The following is a 13,969-nucleotide window of genomic DNA, read 5'->3' as shown; positions in this document are numbered from 1 at the left end:
TTGAAACAGAACTTAAAACGGAATTCACCAAACAGGATGTTCTCCCTCTCTGCCCTCTTCTGCACTCGCGCCACACAATAAATAATTCTGTTAAAAAGTTGATCCATGGAATTGCTTTATTTATTTGGGCACTGCATATGCCTTTCTCCATAGCTCTGCCAAACATACCTTCCCACAGACTTGCTGCTTCAGTCCTGGGCCTCTCTTAAATGGCAGACACAAATCCCCTATGAATTAGATTGAGACCATCATGCTAATTTTCACGTTTAACCAAAACCAGATTTAAACTTATGTTTTCAAAGGTGGATGGCTAGTGAAAGGCAAGTATATTTCATGCTTTAAGGGGAGGTAAAGTTACTTCTGCTCTTCAAATGACATTAAGAAATTCCCAAAGAAATTTGACAATAATACGAACTCAGATCACAGTAAATTATATCACTTGGCAGCTAAACTGGAGAACTAAGTACAGAATTGCCAACAAAACTCAGGACACACGTTTGGATATATGGAAAGCTTTGCAAAGACTAACAGAAAGGAGCCTGCACAGGCATCTTGGGAGACCCATAAAGAACCTTATCAGTTTAGGGTTTTTTTAATAAAACTGTTCAAAAGGAGAAGATAGAACAGACAGACCATCTGCAGTGTAACCACATAAAAGACCCCTGGGCAAATCCAAACCCATTAGCAGAAGTGCTTGACAAATCTGCCAAAGAGCCAGATGCTGTTTTTGGAGGAGCCTCTTTCCCTCCTTGTCATCTGGATCCTCTAACTTCTGTTCCCAGAGGAGAACAACACTGACTGGTGCTCAGACTACGCTGTGTGTGGAGGGAGCTGAGCTACAGAACTGCTCTCTGATAAGGCTGTCTTAATATAAGGAGGGAAGGCAAAGCCTAAAATATTACTGCCTAAAATACCAACATGCATTTGTGTAATGTGTGGAAGATGCAGATGGTAAAAAAAAAAAAAAAAAAGCAAACTTGCAATCACCTTATTTGCATGTGATCTCTCTTTATGTGGATTTTTTTTGTTCATTCTTGTCCTTAGCTGCCATAGAGTTAATTTCTTCTCAGTAGCTGCTGCAGGGCTGTTTTGGATTCAGCATGAGAATATTTTGGTTTTGGCAAGTCATGTTTATCCTGAGTCAGGCATCTTTTTCTTTTATGTCTCACGCTCTGCCAGTGTGAAGATATGCAAAAAAGGCTGGGAGGGAGCATAGCTGGGACAGGTGACCTGAATGGGCCACAGAGATATTCCACACCATGGAATATCATGCCCATCTTATGAACTGGAGCAATTACTCAGTAGTGGGGATTATCTGGGTTCTGGGATGGGGTCTGGCATTATTCAGCAAACAGTGAGGAACTCTACTGTGCCTCACTTGTTTGCAGCTTTTTTATTTTCATCATCATTATTATTATTTACTATGATTAGATATTTTACTTTGTTTCCATTATTACACAGTTTTATCTCGAGCTACAAATTTTACTTTTTATTCTTTTCCCCATCCCACTGGGGTGGATGTGTGGAGGGTGAAGTTGCATGCTGCTTGGTTGCTAGCTGGGCATAAACCATGACAATTCTATTTGTATTTCCAACTATTTTTTTCCTCTAATGACTAATCCGGGCCTAGTAGGATGGTAAAAAGGTGAATTCTAGTATGTTAAATACAAGCACAGCATAATAACTGTATGGTGTTAATTAAATGCTTAATGAGTACAGAGGACTGACTGACTACATTTAAAATGTGAAACATCTAGCCAAGAAATTACACTTAAAAATATTTGAGGAAAAATGTGATTCATGTAAAAAGCAAACCAATCTCAGAACAGGCGGTCTGGATCTCAATGGCCATTTTATTTTTATTGTCTACATTCTTCTTGGATTTTTTCAGCTATATTTGAAGTGCAAAGTAGGTGGAATCAAATACTTTTACTATTCAAGCTCACCAATGGTAAAATATATTTAGAGTATACAAGAGGTCAAAGAAGCTGGAACAGAGTCTGAATTAGTTCTTCTGTGTACTGCTGTAATGTGATATGACAGAGCAAAAAATAGACCACATGAGAAAGAAACAGACTCCTTCTCATTGTGATTACATGTGCTGCACATGTAAGAACAAACACTCTTATTTTATGGCTCAAAATCCAGTTAAAATTTTTAGGATAAGGCTCTAAGAGACTACTTGATTAAGCAAAAACATTTGTAGGTGCAATCCTAGGTTATCTTCTTTCAATCAAAACCAGTATTTACCCAACCTAAAATATTCCTGCAGATTCAACAATTATAAAAGTTTGATAAATACATTAATTAATCCAAAAATCCTGCTATCTTTCGAAAACTCAAAAATCACAAGGCACTTTGATCTCCAAAATCTTCAGATCACTTCCACTAACACGTCTTGTTTATCCAATTTTTTTCAATGTGGCGATAAAAAAAAATAAAATAAATTGTTCAAAACTCAGGTTTTATTGCTTTCATTCATTCCAAAGTCCGACCCACGGTTGACTAAGGTTAATGGAAGTCTTAACAGTGACATGATCTGGCTTTGGATCACAGGGATAAATTATTATTAATATCATAGAAAGTATGTTATGCCCAATATTAACAAAAAACCCAGGAATTTCTAACAGACATGAAATTTAAAAAATAAATTACTTTTATTGTTATAAGCCACGGGGATCTGTTAATATAAACCATTAAAATACTTCCTTGTGATGTCATCAGTTACCATGTATTTGCACTCTAAATAGATTGTTGTAATTTCTGTAAATATATACATATATATTTAGAACTCTGTGGGGGCTTGATCCTGAGCCAACAAAATCTGATGGGCAGACAGTGACCAGCTTCAACAGGCCTTGGGTAATGAGAAGGCTGAATTTCTAAAGTAAAGAACGGGAACATCAGTGCACAGAAGGCAGAGATACCACACAGACTGATCTAAAAAAAGGAGAAACTTGCATTGCCTGAAAACTACATGCCTGAAAATATAATTTGCATAGCAAGGCACTATTCCTTGTAGGAACTGTAGTGCAATTGTCATAGTTGCTGTGTGTCACTCAGTTAGATGTATGAGAAGAATCACCTCCTACCATGTTACTTTGATTGATTCCTAAGTGGCATGCAGACTAAATGAGTGCACCAAAACTTTAATAAGTACCAGATTTGTATAAAACATTTTCTGCAAGCTAAGTCTCGGTGTCCCAGAATGCAGTCTTTATGAGAAATCTTATTCCACAATGTAGTTATTTTAAAATTGGAAAATTGTTGTATGTTTTCTGCCAGTCACTGTCTTGACTGAGTAGTTTGGGCTTGATCCTGCCAAACATTTCTCTTAGGTGACGTGCTTGTAACTGTAGTGGCCTCATTGACATGAATGCTATACTCTGACATACAACATCTCTCTCATTGACTAGTTCTTCTTCCAGTCCCCAAAATTATTTGTGACAATCTTTCAATTTAATTATCCTGTCTTTTCATATAAAATTTGTTTTGCTGTGTCTGTTCCTCCTTATAGTCTGCCCCAAACCCAAGAAATACCAGAAACCAGTCAAAATTTGTTCTTTCCTGGCTAAAGATTAATCTTACTTTTGCAGGTATTCCCTTCTGGAATTGACCAGTAATGCTGAATCTATAAAACTGAAAGAAATGCTTTCATTTCCTTTGGTCATATCGTGTATCTAGTTGGTCTTACAATAAATCAGCAGATCAACAGGTGATTGCTGGTGGAGTCTGCATGGTTTCCCAGGAGAAGAGGGATACAGTAAGATGTCAATAGAAAGAAGTTCAAATAAATGACATTAAATGGCATTTCAAAAGTGCCTACCTTACATGTTTACTTCAGGATGAGAGGAATCTCACCTTCAAAGTCTAAATCAGAGTCTTCTCCATAACTCATTTCTTCAAATGAGGCCCATTTATCACATCATTATGATCCACAGATTATTCAGTATGGAACACAGTGGAGGTACATTTCTGACTCAGCATTATCCTCTGGTCAAGATAAGCCACGTGTGGTTCACAAGACAACAAACCCTTACTTTCTTTTAGAAGCCTCTCTTAGAAGCTTCTAAAACATGGATGAGAAGAAAATTAGGGAGCCTGATGTGTTTAAACAACATATATGAAAGCCAGGTAGACTGGTTTGCTCATTTTTACTGCACAACCAGTACTATTTATTTTTCTATTCTAATTGCTGAAACTTTAATCACAATTTTCATAGCTATTGCTGGCTTTTCTTCCTCAGCAGCTCAATCATAAGCTCCTCTTTACTATGTACAATATACACAACATGCAATAATGCTGTGCATCTCTTGAATGGCAAATGAATGGGTAGGTACTGCTGATCCCACCCTACTCGCAATGTGTATGCAAACAGTCAACTGTTTTCAGTCATGGAAAAGGCATGAAAGCTTCATCACAGAATTTTTCAGATGGCTGTAAAGCTTGGATTTGGGCTCAGGAGTTACAGTGCTAGATGGGGTAAACATGGGCCAGCCAATGCCTCACTGAAAGAATGAATCATCACAGGGATCTTTCTGAGATAAGACTTAAGGTTTTGTTGAGGGAATTAGTTGGTGAAAGAAATCTCAGGTGTATTTTAGTTGAAACTGATGAGAATGAATGAGATGATGATCTGGTTGTCTGGAATAAGATGCAGAAGACACGTTATTTTTTTTTTTTTTTAAAGTGTATGAATGGTCATGGAAACACCATTTGGTAATGCATACATGCAGCATTAGCACAGCTCAGATACAGTGAACATAGTGAACATTGCATCCACAACAGTGTGCCCAAATGGCACAGGAAGAAAACTTTCGTCAAGTGAAGTGAATGGGAAAACTGTGGTAGCTCTCACTGACATTCAATACTATCTATTTACTTATGAATGCATTAATGACAATAATTTTCTCTGGATGTGTATGTGCCCTCTGTATCCTGACCAATGAAAAACTACGAGTAGGTATCAAAATGAGACCAGTGAGAAAATGTGAAAGCCTACTTCTCATTCAAAAGTTTTAAGAGAGACTTTTAAGATGGAACAGAAACAGGAATTAGTATCTTTTAAATCTTTGTGCACACAAAAGTGTGGGTGTTGAAGAACGGAACAGCAATCATCTGATGAACAGCTGCAATCTATGCTAAGAACCTCACTGAAACTCATACTAAATTGAAATATTGGAGGTCTTTTTAAACACATAAAAAAAATCCCTGTGTGCTTTTTTGCATAACCGCTTTATTGTGTAACTTCATCTGCGCATACGATTCAATATTTACCAGTGATCATCACTGGTGAAATTGCAGATTGGTAACACATAGGGATGTGTAACCCATTTAACTGCTATCAATGCAGTAACTGTAGTGCCCCTGATTTAGACTCTTCTTACAGCATCTGATAAAGTTTTAAGTGGAAGGATTTATTTAAGACTTTTCCCTTGCTTTTGGGTTTTTTTTTTAAAGTATGTAAAGTAAAAGCCAGGAAGAATGGATATTACTGGAAATATTGGATCCACAGGTTTGTAGTAAAACACATACAATAAAATGGAGGGCTTATTGCTCTAGAGGGCTTTATTTTAACTTACTGACACAAAGATTCATTGACCTTCTAGAAATACACAAGTAATATAGTTTTGAGACTATGTATACTAAGCATACATACGTATACCTATAGATAGCTTCATCCCAACATAAATACCATAGTTTAAAGAGAGAAAGTATGTGAAATAGCCAGCCATTTTCCTTTACCCTTCCAGGAAAAAAAGAAACTGTGTTTAAACTCTCTCAGAAAAATCTCTTCATTCTTCTGCATTATTCCATCCTCTCCAGATGGTAAAAAAACCCATTATTTTTGTTCCTATAATCACTGAACTTTGATGAAGCAGTAGAAGACCCTGCTGAATTTCCATTTGCAGTGACTTCCTCTCCTTCATTTCATTTCTCTTCTCCCTATTAAATTTTATCGCCCAGAAAAACCAATACTTGCTCACACCTCAGTTCCTGACATGACTTTGGTCTTACAGGGGAATCTCTGGCAGGCTTGGTGGTACAAGAAGGAGGACTTGGGGGTAGGAGAGATACATTCATCAAGCAGAATGCTATCTCAAAGAAAGAGGCTGCCATGGGATATGTGGCCAAACAGAACATGCTCTTGCTGAGTGTGAAGAGGAATCTCAAACTTCGTATTTATCATTTTACCAGACTTCAGAATCATACATATCCTACATTTTCACAGGTCACATGGTTAGGGCACCAAAATTATTCCTTATTAGAATTAAGATGGCTTTTCTATTATTTAAGTAAAAAGGGAGATTGTTGATAACTGCAAACAAGTTAACTTTCAAGCACTGCACTAGACTTCAGCAATTCTTGTATGAATTCTTCTATTAAATTTCATGTAGGAGCTGTTCAGCACACTCAGGATTGATACCATTGTGCAGTTACCTGTCATATGAGAAAATTAAGAACAATATATGTTTGTAGGCTCTGAACACAGGAACTTCTCTCCCTAACCTTGCCAATGAATTTGATACAGGGCCAGCATGCCAGAGTTGTCCACCATGCTACTCCTGCCTGATCCAGCCTTGTGGTGGAACAGTTGGTAAATCCCAAATATTCACTGCCTCTGTGTCACATACCAACATCCCCAGAAAGCATTTTGTATGAATGGACAACTATCTCGGCTTGCAGGCTGAATTTGATTTTTACGACAGAATTATGAAGAAAGAATGCCATAATATTGATACAGCCACAATACCACCACAGCAAGATATAATGCCACCACTAAGGTATAAAAGGAAGTATTCACAACCCCTTCATAGGGATTTGATAAAAAAAAAATCCCAAGAAACTCTGACAGAATTTGTAAGACGAAGTTTTTTGTGAATGCAAATGTCTGTAAGTGACATCGAAGATTCATATGTTGCCTTTTGTGTTTACAACTTGTCCATTCACCATAACTTCAATTCTTAACTACAGATCCTTCTCCCTCTATGCAATTTACCTGTCTGTTAAGACAACAACAGCATTTATTTCTCTAAATAAATGCTGGCAAGGTTGGTTTTTACTGCATGTATAGCTGGTCACTTCTGAAATGCATTTTTTGATATGCTGCATGGGTTAGTACATCCCTTAAAAAATTTAGTAGTCACATCTGCAGTTTGAATGTTTCTTTCTAGAAGACAAACTCAGGCCAAGCAAGACAAAGAATCTGCTGATACACACATGTCACTCCAAGAATTCTCCTGACAAAGTTCCCACACCCAATTTAATTACTTCCCTACTGTAAAAACACTTTCCATCTGCATTTATTGTAATAGTTTCAAATCCAAAACTAACAGACTATAAAGCTAGCTAAATAAATGAATGATATTGGCCTTAGGTCCCAAGCCAGGAGCTGTTCTGTAAGGCTGTGTGTCTCCAGCATTCATTTTTATGCTGATGTTTCATTTTATGTGCAGTGTTTTCACTTAAGCCTTGTTTAGAGAAGAATTACCTTGCTCCAGGCTCTCAAGTGTGATGTGCCACACAGAGCCCTCTAGTGCCGCTCCAGCCTGAGGTCTGTCAGACATTCCCCTCCAAGACCAAAAGTCACATCTCAACCAAAAAATCCCACTACAGGCTGTATATGCAGCATTGTGTATGCTCAGGTTAGGAACACTAATTTCAGCTCTATCTGATAAATCCTCCAACTAAGGCTGCAGAGCTTAAAATGAAAAGTGTTTCTGTTTGAAAACGCACTCCAAAAATTGAAACAACACGATTGACTATTTATAACACGGGTCCTCTTGCACATTCAGGAGGAAAAAAACGTATCTTATTTCTCAGACTCAGCATGAAGAATTTAACTAGAGCTTGTAAAAAAATTCCTGATGTGCAGAGATAGTAACAGTACATCACATTCTGGGTCCTCAAATTTGTTACAGTTTGTTTTCATCAGACTATGATGAAATTAAGTCAGATTACGTCAGACTGGAATTCATAGTTTTTAAAGGCTTGAGATGCAATAGTCTCATTTGGGCAATCACAACAATTAAAACTACGTACTCGAATATGAGTGTTATGCTAAGTTGAGATTCTCCATGGTGTCAAAATACCCAGAAAGAATTTTATCTTTATAGTAAATTTTAATCCAGAGCAGCAGCACAGCAGATAAGTTTTTTATTTAAAAGTTACAAGTACTGAAGGGCAAAGCAGGTTTCCACTGAAGTCAGGTAAAACTGCTACTGACTACACTGAAAGCACACTTGGGCAATGAACTATCTCTTCCTTTTTCAGTTCTTACCAAACTAAACGAAAAGACATATTAATAACAGACATGAGTTAATCAAAGAAATTCAGATGGTGCACAGTGCAGCTCAAGGCAGATACTATAATGGCCCTGGATATTGCAGGTGACCCTGAGAGGATCCTGCTGCAATAATTAAGGAACATAGTGAAGATATAGGTAAGGATGGGTTTTGGGGGCAAACCTTGAATTATTTGTCTTTTCTGAGTTCTTAGTGACTGTGCCAGTGAAACATCAGGTTGCTTTTGTGGCTCTCTCCTCACAATGAAAGCTTCTGAGATTTTATGACACTGAAATAGTCTTCTACACAGAAGCAAGACAAAGACAAAAAGCACTCTAAAAATTGAAGAAAACTACCCATTAGTTTACTAACCACCAAAAGATGTAAAACAGGTACTAGTTCACTTGCTCAAAATCATCCATACACATACATACCTGTGCGAAACATGGAAGTTAAATCCATTTCCTTTTCCCATGTACATGAAATTAGAAATGACTATGCTGGAAAGGAATGTATGGCTTCTTTCCAGTTTATGAACACAGCATGTTTTTCACATGTGAAAACAAAATGAAGGGTAAGGGCAATGAAGGATATTTCCACACTGGAAATAAACTATATTTTCAATAAACTTCAAGACTCAGGTACGCAGAAAAGGGATTACTGAAGAAAGTGAGATCTGATCGCACAAATTTCCCTACACTATTTAACAGTTGGGATTCTTTTTTAATTGAACGTCACCCTTCAGTGTTGCGCCATCATCTAAACTCAACAACGCAGACTCTAGGCTGCACCTTGGACTGGGAAAAGAGAAAAAAAACCTTTTCCAGAGTGAAAACCATTACAACTGATCCAAGCACTTGTTCTTTGCAAAATGTGATGCTACAAATCCACAGCACAGCTCGGCCTCACCCTCCTCCACCGCGCCACTGTCAGCTGGCGTTGGCCCTCCAGTGCCATACCTGGGGTTCTGCGGCTCTGAACCATCGGACTCTGGGCACGGCTTCTTCACCTGCAAAAGCAAAGCACTGCTGGTTACTCTCACTTGAAACACAACTTCCTGTTGCTCCCCGTTCACGCACTTACAGCAGAACTTAAAGCAGATCCTGCTCTGCTCACCGTGATCTCTATAAAACATTTCCCCCCCTTTACAGCAGCGGTTTGCAGTACTAAACAGTGTGTTTCATTATTATCCCATGAACAGCTGCCAACTGCACTTCCCCAGGCTCCATTTGCAGGTAAAATGTCCAGCTAAAATAGCTTGGGGAGTAGTCTTAACTAGGAACAAAGAAACCAAAGAACCAGGGTCCTCACTTTGAAATGAGAAAGCCATACTGTTCTCAGCTTGGCCAAGAAATGTTTCCCCAACTGATACTGCTTCTGTTTCCTGCTAAAGCTCAAAATAATAAACACCAGGTTCTGGGGCAAAGTGCATCGTTAGTTAAATAATTCATGCGGTACTTTTAATTTTGTGAATCTGCTAATTGTATGTTAACTATATTTTCCTATTCCATCAATGAATACATGCACCGTTTTCACTCATATTTACAATATATAAAAGGAATTTTAGCTTCCAATTTGATCTCCACAATGTACTGCTATAGGCTGATTGGAGGTGATAAAATCCATCACTGTAAAAAAAAAATAGAAAACTGTTCTCTTGCAGATTAGGTATCTCCTTGGGATCGTCATGATTTCCAGCAAAAATTTAATTGTACCTTCTGGTAGTCTAAATTACTTGCATTTTCAGATGAGATAAAAACATTTTGCTCACTAGCTTGCTAATGCAAAATCCAGGGCTCTGTGGGAGGTTTCAAAGTTCCAGTTTTAAAGCCACCTAGAAATACCACTTGCAGAGGCCCACTTGGTGTGAGAGACACAATTAAAATAACATTCCCTTTACAACCAGCCAGTTCAATGACAAGTTTCAGGATACCTTGCATCAAGAAACTCTTCTATAATTATTTGCTACTTTAAAAGTATTTCAGAGAAAAAAACAAGTTACTATGACTCAGTTCTATGGAAATTATTGACAAATGACAAAGCATTCACCAGGCTCAAGAGAAAAATGATATAGACTAACACTAAATAATATATATATATATATAATGCAATGTCAAATGTCACTCATAGAAATGAGCCACTCATAGGGCATGAGACACAGTCAGGGCTCACATAAATGCAAACCTGACAGGCACTATTTCATAAACATTCAGGTGCAAACATCATTGCTATAGTTTTATGTTAACCATATTGTTACTAAAGTAGCAAACATCTGAAATACAACAAAATACTTCAGCTATTTAAGCAAATGACCATCTACCATGCAAAATGCCTTCAGTGTGCATTATATACAAACATGATAAACAGTTATTCAGAATACTGTACTGAGTGTCTCCTGAGTGTCAGTATCAGAGGGAACTATTCAAAAATATATTCAAAATCATTTAAAAACCCTGAAATTACAACAGCCTCTCCTTGTCAGGACATGTATTACTTCGGTCTCAACCGAGTTACAGAGTATTTGACCAGAAAAACAGTATTTTCAATTCACATATAAAGTATGATTTAAAATTATTGAAAACATAATGTATTTAGACCTCTAAAATGCAATAACACAACATAATTAAAATTAATTAGAAAAACAAGTATATGCCTAGTAGCTATATAGTATAAACCCTAGCTGACCTTCTTCTTCCATGTCCCTTTAGCATATACTCACTTAAAGCATATTTTTGCTATCTCCTTGCTTTTAAATCTACTGGCATTTATACATTCCTTTCCAATTTCTTTGCTGTTCTGTGGTAACCACCAGTAGCACTGTCTCTCATATTTGCACTGGGGCTCAGATCTTATTCCTCAGGTCAGGAAAGTTCAACCACTGATCTTCACAAGCTGCTGGGGAGTCTGTCACCCAGACACCCTCAACACCCAGATTTTGCAAAGTGATGACATGTCCTGTGGTGGGCAACGACCACAGAACCCCAAGGATAGCTCCAGCACGCATTAACATAATCTGAGCACTTTTAATACACAGAATGTATTAAGATCCCTGGTTTTCCTGGGCAGGGATGTGAGATGCAGTCATTGAGTACTCACAGACAGGTTTTCCTACCACAGCTCACGCTACTACTGCATTTTATTGTGACCAACATTACAAAGCAATTGAAATAACCAAAAGATTATGCTTTATCTGAATAAATTAACATTAAACATTTAAAAAAGAACCAAAAAAGTCACCAACAAATAGCCCAACTGATGAGTTTTGGTAAAAGTTGAAAGGTCATAGCAGAAAAGCCACTGACCGGTCGTATCAAAATTATTCACTTCCTGCGTGATGCAACAAATTTGGGGAGGAAAAAAGGAGTATTTTTTATTTAAGAATATTGCAATGAATACAAAATACCTTAAAAGGTGAGAATATTTCAGGTTTGCTGCTTGGCATATAGATGATGGAATTTATCTATGATCATTATCTGAAGAAATGTGCAGAAGCACAGCATATAGATTTGGCTTTTCCTCTGAGACTAAATGCAACCTTCATTGTGTAACTTTAGGGTCCCTCCTTGAGAGAAAAGATTTAATGAATAAAAATGTTATTTCTTAAAGAATGAACAGGAATGGGATTTTCTTTCAAGTGGCCATATGGAATGAACACTATTTCTCTTCAAGGCTACTCAAGTAGCAAAACAAATTCTGTTATTCATAAAATTATGCCACCCTTGAAGGTGAACATAAAATCACTGTGAAAACGTCTGATCAAAGACTAAATATTGTTTCCTTTGTCTTCAGCTGCACTGTTTTACCTCTTAATCTGCCTTGCTGACTGTTTTCAAAATAATTAACTTCCACTAACACCACATTTATTTACATTCTCATGTGTTAAATGCTATAAAAAGAACCTTTTTCTTTACTCCTGCTCTGTTTTCCTTTCCCCCCTCTGTGTTTACACAGGTTTTCTCACCATTTTAGTTAAATGCATGTTGAGAATCATTCACAAGAGTAAGATTCCAGTTTCAGTTTGAATTTTATTGAACTGCACTGAACTTTCCTACTCCGGTTGCCTGCTACAAAATGTTTGCAAAAGGTTCAGCTAAAACCCATTAAATACAAGTATTTGTGAGAACAGACTGTTGTGTTCATGTTTTGAATATCAAGCCATTATGCTGCTGATTGGCTTCAGTGCCTGAAAGTTGGAGGCAAAATCCCAAAACTGAAAGGGAAGAGTTACTAATACACAGGAAGTATAATTTCTGTGAAATGGTGCCCACATTTATTTCAGTTTGTAAGATTCTAAAAGGCCTGTGTCACACCGTTGGTGAACTCCAGTTGCAGTCTGGCTCCCGAATTTCTGAAGACTCTATTTGCATTGAATACTCTCCATCTCAAAGACGCCGGTGCTGAATGAGCCTTAGGATTATTTCTGAGTGCCAGGAGAACCCTGGGTACAGGGTACCCAGGCAGAAAGAAAAAAAAAACCCATGTAGACTCAAATGAAGGGAGGAAAAACAGAAAAAAAAAAAAAAAAAAAAAAAGAAGAGGGAGATGGAACAGAAATCAGGGGACAAAAGAAGAATGAGGTCTCCATAGTGGCAAAACTAGAGGACAGCAGAAGCCAAGTGAAAAAAATGTGACAGATGTAGGGATGTGGCGTGGACAGTAGAAGAATACTGGGACTGGCTGAGATGGACTGCCACAGTTTGCTCTCATCTCTTCTGGGACTAAGACCACAAACACAAGCCTAAGCATTCATCAGATACCTGTGAAACTCGTTACAGAAGTCATTAGTGATCAGTCTGCCCAGAGCAGCTGACTAGTTCTGCTACTCCAGCTGTACTGAAGACCTAAGTAATGATCCAAGCTGGGAAACTACACTTTGAACTTAGAAGATGGTGTATAAACATCACATTTATGTAGAAAAATGAAAATTTCATTTGTCTTAAACTTTTATTAAAATAATCGAAGTTTCATACAATTTCTACCATCACCTCTGGCTTGGTTCACTGGAATTCAAATAGCAGCTCTGTTAAAAGTGTCTGATAATTCGATGTTACTGTGGAAAAGACATGCATTTATTAGGCAGCAAAGAACTACAATAAGAGTACATATATGATAAATATTTACATGATGAAGGATTTTATATTGATTGAGCTTTGGATGCTTCATCTTTAACAGAGATAGAGTGGGGAACATTAAAAGAAAAATCTAACTGTGCATTCACTGAAAAAAACAAGACATCCCCTGGAAAGCCTAGGATGTCAAGTAATAAGATCTGCACCATAATGTGTAAGAGGCTGAATTTCCACAGGCCATATTAATTCTGGCATTTCCTTGCTTCTGATGTTTTTCTTTGCAACATTAACATCTTTTAACATGATTTTATTGGACCCCATTACACTAAATGTTAAACCATGAAATGGTCCTGCTTCTATGAGGTGTTCTCACACACACACACACACACACACACACTGGTGGTATTAAACTCGTAATGCAACACAGGTGAGAAACCCCTTCTAACACTTACAGCTGAAAAATCTTGCCACATCAGCACTAAATTATTCTGGCAATGAATCTGCTGAGTTCCCTCATCCACTGCACTAATCCTTGAGGATCTCTCCTAAATCAGTAGAGCTGCAACAGGGCTGAGTAGAGCCTGCAATGCTTTGGGCCTGGAGGAAGCAGCTATG

General features: G+C 37.6%; 1 protein-coding gene across 10 annotated transcripts in view; it reads right to left on the bottom strand.

Annotated features, from left to right (window-relative positions):
* EYA4 (EYA transcriptional coactivator and phosphatase 4) overlaps positions 1-13,969 on the bottom strand; it is a 139,170-nt gene that overhangs the window by 56,115 nt on the left and 69,086 nt on the right. For all 10 annotated transcript variants that reach the window (XM_066315414.1, XM_066315411.1, XM_066315416.1 and 7 more), the window contains exon 3: positions 9,245-9,294. In XM_066315414.1, the coding sequence (XP_066171511.1) occupies positions 9,245-9,294 (50 nt within the window). The remainder of the gene's footprint in view (positions 1-9,244; positions 9,295-13,969) is intronic.

The sequence above is a fragment of the Sylvia atricapilla genome, chromosome 3 (assembly GCF_009819655.1).
Source record: "Sylvia atricapilla isolate bSylAtr1 chromosome 3, bSylAtr1.pri, whole genome shotgun sequence".
Lineage (NCBI taxonomy): Eukaryota > Metazoa > Chordata > Aves > Passeriformes > Sylviidae > Sylvia > Sylvia atricapilla.
The sequence above is the reverse complement of the archived record's forward strand: the minus strand, read 5'-3'. Positions and strand labels throughout refer to the sequence as shown.